The sequence below is a fragment of the Psammomys obesus genome, unplaced genomic scaffold (assembly GCF_907164565.1).
Source record: "Psammomys obesus unplaced genomic scaffold, mPsaObe1.curated_primary_1811, whole genome shotgun sequence".
Taxonomy (NCBI): Eukaryota; Metazoa; Chordata; class Mammalia; order Rodentia; family Muridae; genus Psammomys; species Psammomys obesus.
The window spans coordinates 20,721,840-20,731,735 of record NW_026585895.1 but is presented as its reverse complement, the minus strand read 5'-3'; the positions used below and the strand labels follow the sequence as shown (position 1 = coordinate 20,731,735).

Below are 9,896 nucleotides of genomic sequence, written 5' to 3'. Positions count from 1 at the left end.
TTTCTTTCTTTCTTTCTTTCTTTCTTTCTTTCTTTCTTTCTTTCTTTTGTCCCTTCCTTCTTTCCTTCCTTCCTTCCTTCCTTCCTTCCTTCCTTCCTTCCTTCTTTCCTTCCTTTCTTCTTTCCTTCCTTCCTTCTTCTCTCCTACCTCCCTCTCTCCCTTCCTCCTCTATTTCTTTTTTTATTTTTATTTCTTTCTTCACAGTTTATTCATTATACATCCCAGCTAAAGTCCCCTTCCTTAATTCCCCCAGTACTACCTTCCCTCCCTCTTCCCTGCCTCCCCTTCCCCTACTCCACTGAAAGGGGGTGTTCTCCACCATTGCCATCTGCCCATAGCTTGTTAAGTCTCATCAGGACTGCTTGGATCCTCTTCCTCCATGGCCTGGCAAGGCTGCATCATCAGGAGCAGGTGATTAGAGAGCAGTCAACTGAGTTCATGATAGAGGCAGCCCCTGCTCCCCTCACTCAGAGATTCACATGGAGACTGAGCTGCCAGTTGGCCACATCTGAGTAGGGGGTCTAGGTCCTCTGGATGCATCGACCTTAGTTGGTGCAAACATTTATGTAGCTGAGCCAAACAATCAGGCATAGACTTTAATGGTCAATGCACCGACATCCTTACTACAGACTTTGTAACCAACAGGTTTGTGCTTATATATAAAATTCTTTTTGAAATGTGTTCTGAGCTTATTTTGCAGTTATAGCGAATGAACAGATGAGGTTTCAAAACTTCTACATTGCAGTTACAACATTTAACATAGACAATTCCTATTTAAAACCATTCAGTAAAATGTACTCAGTACCTAACAGACTTAATCAAAAGAGCCCTTTAATTTTTTTTTTAAGTTGAAATCATTCTGAAAATGTCTTGAAAATATAACAACTAATGATGGACCACCAGCCTTGAACAACCGCAACAGGGACCATGTCAACATAGTCCCGTACATTCAGAGATGAAACAACATCGAACTTTTTAAAATTTCAAAAAAAAAAAAAAATAGTGTCTTGACATCAAATAGACAAAAGAGGTAAGTGGCAATGTTTGTTGACAGCCTTACTACAAAAATCTTTTCAGACAATGGACCAGTTTGGCTATTTATAATACACAATGCTACTGATCAAAAGAGTAAACTGGGAAGAATTTAAGAAACAAGCTCTGTGCCGCTTGATAATCATACAATTGCTTTCACTCCAAAGCAATACAAAGTCATACAAACCTGTTTTTCCAGTAATACTGGTTTCAAATACCCACTCAAGTTCAAGTTCATATGATGGAAAAATCCAGCAAATAATAATTGTACATGTCTTATCAAGAAACATTTAATTATAAGAAAATAAGAGAAAGAATTAACCTTTTTTTTGCTTTTTTTCTTTGTAGTTTTCAAACAATGACTTGTAATATAATATAGCCTATGTTACTCATGCATTTACCAAATTTAAGGGTTTTCTAAAACTCTGAAGAGATTACCCTCAGCCTCATTAACTTTTGGACATAAAATAAAAAGAGAAATAGCTGATGTAATGTTGACAAAATAAGCTACAACACACAAGTTTTCTACAAGTGCTTCGATAAATAGGCAAATGCCATTACAAATACACATTGAAGAGTGTATATATATATCTTAAAGTGAATTATGTGAGTATTCATATACAGTAACCTATTTATATTCAGTAATCTATATCTGAATATATGTATCATGCATATGAACATACACATGTATGTGCCAGTGCCTGTAAGTGTGTACACGTGTGTGTGTGGCGTGTGTTACAGTGTAAATGCATGCGCATTGTTTCAAGGGAAAGGCTATGAGAAAGAGGTGTCTGAAGTTGAAGTAATTGATGTAGCTTTGAAATAATAGTTTAACTGTGGTGGAAAAGTGAATGTCAATAACCTGGATAACTCACAGCTCCTTTTCTGTATTTCCCACAAGTAATGTCTTCCATATTTCTTATTTTAAAACAACTGTATGTTTCCAAGTTTAGTGCCTCAGTTGAAGAAGTTATATACTATGCTTAATCTTCTCAAAAAAAAAAAAAAAACACAACTGAAAAAGTGAAAGAAATCAGAGGTATCATCCATCAACACTTAAAAAGCCAAGAAATACTCATAACTGAACTCATTTTCATTTCAGATTACAGTTTCCAAGAAGCCCTTGGACATATGTTCAGATGCAGGCAGATAAAACGTGTCTCTCTCACACTACACACAGAACACTGCAAACAGTGAGTTACTCATCCTCACAGCACTCCTGTGAAAAGTGTCAGGGCTGACTTATGTCATTTTTGTCCTTGGTGAGATTAAGTTACTTAACCTCTACAGGGTTCAAACAAGGTACACTTCATGAAGAAGAAAATTCTCCTATTGGCCCAATGAGAAAAACATCCATACTTCTTGGACACAGAGACTTTACATTAGAAAAGTCATCCACAGTTAATTATGTGAAGTTTCTCTGCAAATGAACTTTTCAGTAATTAAAAATTTCACTGCAAAGGCATTGAATACAAGGAATCCTAAGTGCGTCCACTTTACCATTTTTATGATAGTAGGTGACCTCCACCTTCCTCTCCTCCGACCCCAGCAACGCCTGGGCAATTTGGGCAATATCGTGCCTCTTGGTCTCAGGCCCATGGAGAAAGTCGCAGGTGCATGGCTTCTGCATGACATCTGGCCTGGAGAAACCAGTCATCTCACAGAAGCCATCATTGCAGTAGATGATGGCACAGTTCTGTACTCTGGCATTTGCAATGATAAATTTTTTATCTGCAATAAGAAGATGGTAAAGGCATCTTTTAAAAATCTTCCACAGGGTTCTCACAAACACTGAAACAATTTGTTGCATAACAAGGGTCTGAAATGCAGTTGCTTCCCCAAAATGCTAATTAATTACTAAGATCTTTCCAAGAGAATTAAAAATCTCTCTCTCTCTCTCTCTCTCTCTCATACACACACACTCCTCTACAAACTTTAGATGTGATATCAGTTTAATAGAAGATATTAAGAAAATCATTCTTCAATTTTAAGAACAGAATTTCCCAAGTTGTCTAGTTCTCATGCTCAGTAAGTGCCAGGGACCCTAGTGAAGGCAGACAAACAGCTTGCCAGTGGTTGATTCCAGAATGCCAATTAGTTGTATGATAAAAATTTTCCTAAGCTGGAAAATTCAAACACCCTCTTATTGCCAGGTTTTCTCATTTCAACTTTAACTGGACCTTAGAATGCAACTCTCTCAAAGCACTTATTCTTAGATTTGATTTCTGTAGGAAAGGTATATATATATATACATATATATATATATATATATATGTATGTATATATATATGTCTGTGGTTTATTTAACACATGCTTTTATTTAATCATCTTTAAGATAATTGTCTTTAGCAATGAAATGACTTCACGTTTATTAACAATAAATAATGTAAAGCTTCACACTTTCATTATGTCCAAATCCAAAAGATAAAAAAAAAAAAACTACATACCTATGCAGTGAAAATTATAACACATTTTAAAAAAACTTTTTCTTTGGAACAAGCTATAATTTTGTGTAATAGTAGATATTTTAATACAGATCACATTACATGTGATAACAAATTATGTTTGCTATTTCCAGAAAGAATATGGAGCCAAATGGAGAAGTTAAATTTGTACACAGGCACCAGATCTGCGTATCACTGAACGCAGTACTGGAAAATGTGAAGTATGAAACATAAATGCGCGCTGAGGTAGATTTAGTGCAGCATATAAACGGACAAGTCTACGATTTTAAATTAATGTATTTCTATAAAATTATTAATTCCCGGTGGTTTGCTTACACGAGCAGATTAAATTTCTCTACACTCAGTCTCTGTGGGGTTTGCAGACTTGCCTTTCGATTTTTAAATTCCCACACGGTATATTTAGGGGAGCAACAGAGAGACACAAATATGGTTTTGGAATAGTGAGCTGCTTGCACTGAAAACCAGTCAGTCCGCTGCTCACCAAATCATTCCTCGGCGTTTATTTTCAGTTCCCGGACAAAGTTCAGTTTTAAGAGCCAACTAACACCACAAGAGCATCCCTGACAGTCCACAGACCAGCAGTTCCCCAACATCGCTACTACCATTTACACGTCCTTGTTCCGAGGCTATAGGCGGCTCTGCTCCCGACTTTAAAAAGTCTGCCACAGAAAAAAGCGCTTTAGAATGCAAGCCCGTGTTACACCAGCACGTTCCCTTTAAGGTTGTAGACTAGTAGGGCATGAAGTAGCAAGGCAGATAATGGAGCAGTGGGAGAGGAGGATCAAATCGCCTGGTACAATGGAGTCCGCAATCTAAAATGCAAATCCAAATTAATCTTAGAGAGAGAACACTCCCGCTGCCGTCCGAACTGCCTGGCTGGCTTTCTCAGCCCCTAACTTGACAGCCCGGAGTTGTCCATCCCTCTAGCTTGGAAGCGACGGACGCCAAGTGCTCGACCAAAGCGGAAAGCGAGCGACAGGAGAGAACAAACGAACTTACTCTGCCCTTCAAATTTCCGTATGATGGTCCCCAGGAAGGTGTTTTGCGGTGCCACATGCCCCCTGCGAACAGGCATGTTGCCCGGGTCTTCGCCGAGCGCTCAGAGCTCGGAGTTCTCCCGGGTTGTCTCCCGGGCTAGAGCCCAGGCCGGCGCGCGAGCCGCTCTTTGTGGCAGCGCATCTTCTTTGGGGAGCAGAAACCTCTTCCCATTAGCACCACTTCGAGACACCCGCGTTCCCCGCCGGAGTCCAATCCATCCCGCTCACCTTCCGGAGGGGGCCTCGCACCGGCCTGCCGCGGGTGAGACGCTTGGGGGCGGGGAAGGGAGGAGGCGGGGTGCGGGAGGCGGCGGGGGAGGGCCGAGGAACGCGGGGGGCGGGCTGGGCCGGGGTGGGGGGCGGGGAGTCACAAGGGCAATCGATCTGTTTCTCTTCTCCCGAACAGCGCCAATTTCCCAGGGCAAATAGGTTTAACCTGGCTGTTGCCCAGAGCCCCAAGGATTGCTGGTGGTAGGGGGTGGGGTAGGGTGGAAGACTTGTGCGCCTTTTGCAGGAAGGGGAAAAAGAAAAGGAGGCAGGGTGGGGGTTGACGTTTCTGTCCCCGCCCTCTCCCCCTACACACACACACACACACACACACACACACACACACACACACGCACACACGCACACACACACAGCCTTTATCTTGGGAGCTTGGGCGCCGCCACAGCTCCGGTTACTCAAGCGTGCCTTAGGGGAAGGCAGCCAAGAAATCTCCAAAACTCAGTGATAAAACAGCTACTCCGGGAAGGTGATCTCCACCGCCACTAGCCACAGGGCTCCATCCTTAAGCGCCTCTCGCCGCGCTAGCTAACACACCCTCAGCTGCAAAGAAAAGACAGGTGGGGAGCCGGCCCTCCAAGGAGTGTTTCTAAGCTCTGCGGGCGCTCAGAATGTTGAAAGTCTAAGAGGCGCCACCTAAGAGTGGAGGTAACAATTTCAGGGTCCAGCTCGGACCTTTTGAGCTCCTCAGGGGCGGGCCCTGAATGAAACCCCGGGCTACGCAGCGCTGAGCTAAGCCTTTGAAAGACTGAAGGATGTCAGCACCGCTGAGCATGCCGGGTTTCCCCGAGGGAGTCCCCGAGGAGTTGCAATGAGGGGTGACTGGGTCTCCAGGTGCTAGAGACTGCCAGAATGATGGTAAGACCGAACAAAGATTGTGTAAGGAAATGGTACAAGGCAAGAGTTTGAAATGGGTGAGGCTGGGCGCCAGCCAGAAGAAACAAAAGGTGGGTGGGGCTAAGAGTTCTCAGCCTCCTCCTGACCTCCCTTGTTACTTACCTTCTAAACGTACTAGCCAATTCCTTCTGCTTTTTCACCTTTTTTTTTTTTTTTAAGGGAGCGCTTGCATAAGACAAGAAGAGATTAAAAGGGAAACGTGGAGACCTCTTCCTTCTTGCTTCTCAGAGGCATCCAACGTGGGTATCACCTCCTGGTTTGCAAATACTTTGGTTCACACGCTCCTGGAGACTTAAGGCGAACTGTGCTGGAAAGCATCTTTTCAAAGTTGATTTTGCAGGTTTCTTTTTCTTCCTGTCTTGCTTCTTTCCCTTCATTTATGCAGTCACCTTCATTAAAGCCCTATGCACACTCCTTTCTCTGTTTACCATCACTTCAATCTATAAAAATAGAGCATAGACAAATCTCTTGTTCCCAACTGTCAATAAAGGTCCATAGATTTCAGTCAGGACATGTAGCTGCATGATAGAGGGTCTCTAGTAGGTCAAGGAGCTGCCCATTGTTCTGCTTTGTCTGAGTCTGTCCAGCTCCTATTTTACAGGTTCAGTTACAGCTCAGATCTGAAGTGAAATGAGACTGGAACTAAGTGCAAAGAAGCAATCCAAGTTTAGAAAGGTGACTCACCTATTTGTGGTAAATAAGAGATTAACACAAAGCATTTATAAATCAACCCTCCGCCCAATCCGAACAAAAAGAAGAACCCCTAAAATTCTAATCCTTTTATATAAAAGTATTGAAAAAGAAATTGAAGGGAAGACAGGGCCTGGGATAGTTGAGTTTTCTAGCTAATTAGCTTTATTTTTCTTGGATCTGTGCAGTTGCATCGCTTGCAATATTGAGAACACACACTTTCCCGATGCCTAATTTCTTTTCTTTTCTTTTGTAGGTAGATCATTCCCCATCCTGTTCTCTAGCTGCAGCTGGGCTTCCAGGAGGCTGGTTTCTCTCTCAGAAGCACAGTGTGTGGAGCTATCCGTGGTGCTGACTCTGCTCCCTGCCTTTAAGGAGTAGTCATTGAGGAAGTCAACCAATGACAGGGGAACAGCAAACTCAGTCAAGTGGCTGTTAAGGCACATACCCTGATCTTAGTCACCAAGCGCCTAGAAAAACACACACTACTATTTTTGACACATTTCTTAAACGCCTTCCTTTTTTTTTTTTACTTATCTTTTAAACTAAACTCAAGTTCATATTTCTCTCGAAATCTCCAGCTACAGAGGAGAAAAAAAAAAAGGCAACTTGTGTGAACTGAAAATTTTCCATATAAAATTTCATTGCCTATAAGGTTTCATGACACAGTAATACAATAACAAGTTGTAACAAAGCAGCATGGCTGGGTAATACATTTTAAATGACTTGTGAATCCAGAAAATGAATACCACTTTAAGGTAATAACTATCCTCATTATATTTTGAAACACAAATGTTTTCCTACTACAAATAAGAAGAGTTGACATGTTAGAAGTTTACTGTGCCGTGTTCCTGTTTACGACTGTGACACTGACTTTCACAAACTTTGAGTTTGGAAACCCTGTAGCTCCACTTTCTTCAAGAGGGAAAATGGAATCCTATTCTCTAGAACATTTTTTTCTTTAGCTACAACTCTCAAAATGGTATGTACATGATAAATTTATACAGCCTGTGTAACATATAAGCAATATTATAGGTTTCACATTTCCTCCGCCTCATTTTACTAAGTTTAGTTTTATTCATGAATCTATGCAAAATCATAGAACATTCCACAACCTCTGCATTGTAATTGATTGATTTGAACAGAAGATTAAAGGCATCCTGTTTCTAAATTACCCCAGTAATTGTGTTCATGCATTATATATTGGTACAGTGGAGACAAGTACATTAATCTATACTCACCCAATAATAGAATAAAACCAGAGAGTGACAATCAGGGCTTCTTGATGGCTAGAAAGTTATCTACCTTCATCCTCACTCTCTTTAAAAGTGAACCAACTATTATGGGTTTTATTTCTGACAAGTATTTTGAATTCTTTTGAGTTGTAAATCCAAATACTGAAAAAAAAAAATAAACTGAGCTCTCACAATCCCGTACACGTACAATTTGATACCCAGGCTCCTGATTATGAGCATAGATTCATATATCTTTTAAAACTAACATAGTTACCCAAATTTCTTTGAATATAATCTAGTAAGAATTTGTATGTGTAAATGTTTTAACAATGCCTACCACACAATAAACAGCAAGTGTTATACACATTTTACATGTGTGGTGCTGGGTGTATTACTCAGTGATAAAGCATGTTTGTTTAGCATGGATAGCATTGTAGCACACTTTAAAAAATTACATTAGAAAAAATGTAGGCGTCATATATGCTTACTCCAGTCTTTAGAGAAATTGTAATCATCATAGAATTTTGAAGTAGTATTCTCATGCTGAGAAGAAAAAGAAAGAAAGAAAGAAAGAAAGAAAACTGTATGAGGAAACGAGTGGTGTTACTTCAGCATTTTACTGTTGTTTTAAAGTGACATAGAGAGTAACTTGGTGATATTTATGTGAAGTTTTTTGTACAATTTAGCAAAACTCTGCTATTGATTCGATGACCACAATGCATCATTTTAATGGCTATCTTAATGCGGTCTTGTGTGGAGATGCTGGGTGGCTTCTTGCTAACTGGGTCACATCTAACTTAAGAAACATCTGAGTCTACAGTTAGGAGATGGGCAGATTTTAACTTGCATTTTCCTCTCTCTGTAGTTCTGGAATCTCCTCAGAGGCAAGAATGTTGAGCTCATCTATAGTTTGGAGTGGAGATAAAAGTAGAGCAAAGACCAGATTTTAACATCACACTATTTTATTCTAGTGGAATTAGGGGCTGGGAGCTGGTTCAACTGCTGAAGTGCTTTCTGCACATCATGACAGTCTGAGTTCTCATGATTAGGGTTGGGATTCTCACCGCCCACAGAGAAGCAGGGTATTGTGGCTTACCCAATGCTGGGCAAGAGGGGACAGGTGAATTCTAGAGGTGTTAGTCAAGCAATCTAGTTGATTAAATCTAGCTCAACGTTCAGTGAGGAATACTGTCTCAAAAAATAAGGTGGGAAGCACCCAAGAAAGATACCTAATAACAATCTAGGGACTTCTAAAATCTGAGGAAGACAGTGATACTGGAGATGCCCAATATTGGCCCCTGACCCCTTTCCCCCCACCACACACAAATGCATATACATTCCATACACAAAATATTAAAACATAATGGATACTATTGAAAATGTCTAAGATATCTAATTGTGAATTCATTTCTAAAACCAGTGGTTTAATTTCTGTTTTTCATGTTTGTGTGAACAATAATGAAAAGAGGTATGCAAATATTTAAGCATAAAATCATTTTATTGATGATATGTTAAACTGACTATAGTAAGAAACTCTGTTCTGTGAAGACTGAGGAGATGGCTGTCTCCTTCTTAAAGCATTCCACCAATCATCACAGAAAATAACCTGTTCAAATGAATCAAAAATCCATTAATAACAGAAACAAAAGATACTGATACAATTGAATTTGATAACTTATGAAAAATCACCTAAAACACATAAAAATAGATTATAGCAATGTTATGGCTAAATATTTGATAGTGTACATTAGAAGTTTTTGACTCTTAGCTTTATCCTGATATTATAGCATTTCCACATAGTTTTAGAATACATTTTATCAAAACCCAAAAATTTTAAATAAAGTAATATCAAAGAATTATTGATATAAAATGTGATGTACATATTTTAAATGTGCAATTAAATGGTTCTTTAAGAATGTTTTTCTTGTATATTATTTCGAATGCTTCTATTGTATTAGATTATTATACGACACTTCAACTGTCTCTTGTTTTAGTTATCCTTTCCCTCTTTCTAACTTCACCTACTCTCCCTCCCTGCTCCCCAACTGATTGTCATATTCCAGTCGAGCACCTGTCCATCCATAATCATCTATTTCATTTACCCGTTCTAAGCAGAGCTATAACTCCACCCTATTCCCTTACTGTATACCTACCCCCTGTGGGGCTCTGAGTTGTAGCCTGCTTATCAGTGACTTACCAGCTAATATGTACATAGAAGTGAATGCATACCATATTTGTCTTTGTGGGTTTGGATT

At 40.0% G+C, this 9,896-nt stretch overlaps 1 protein-coding gene across 1 annotated transcript in view; it reads right to left on the bottom strand.

The window, feature by feature from the left end:
- Kcnh7 (potassium voltage-gated channel subfamily H member 7) overlaps window positions 1-4,714 on the bottom strand; it is a 489,239-nt gene extending 484,525 nt beyond the window's left edge. The window contains exons 1-2 of the mRNA XM_055600818.1: window positions 4,497-4,714; window positions 2,533-2,763 (exon numbers count right to left, since the gene is read on the bottom strand). Of these exons, the coding sequence (XP_055456793.1) occupies window positions 2,533-2,763; window positions 4,497-4,572 (307 nt within the window). The 5' untranslated portion in view covers window positions 4,573-4,714. The remainder of the gene's footprint in view (window positions 1-2,532; window positions 2,764-4,496) is intronic.
- Window positions 4,715-9,896: the final 5,182 nt, after the last annotated feature.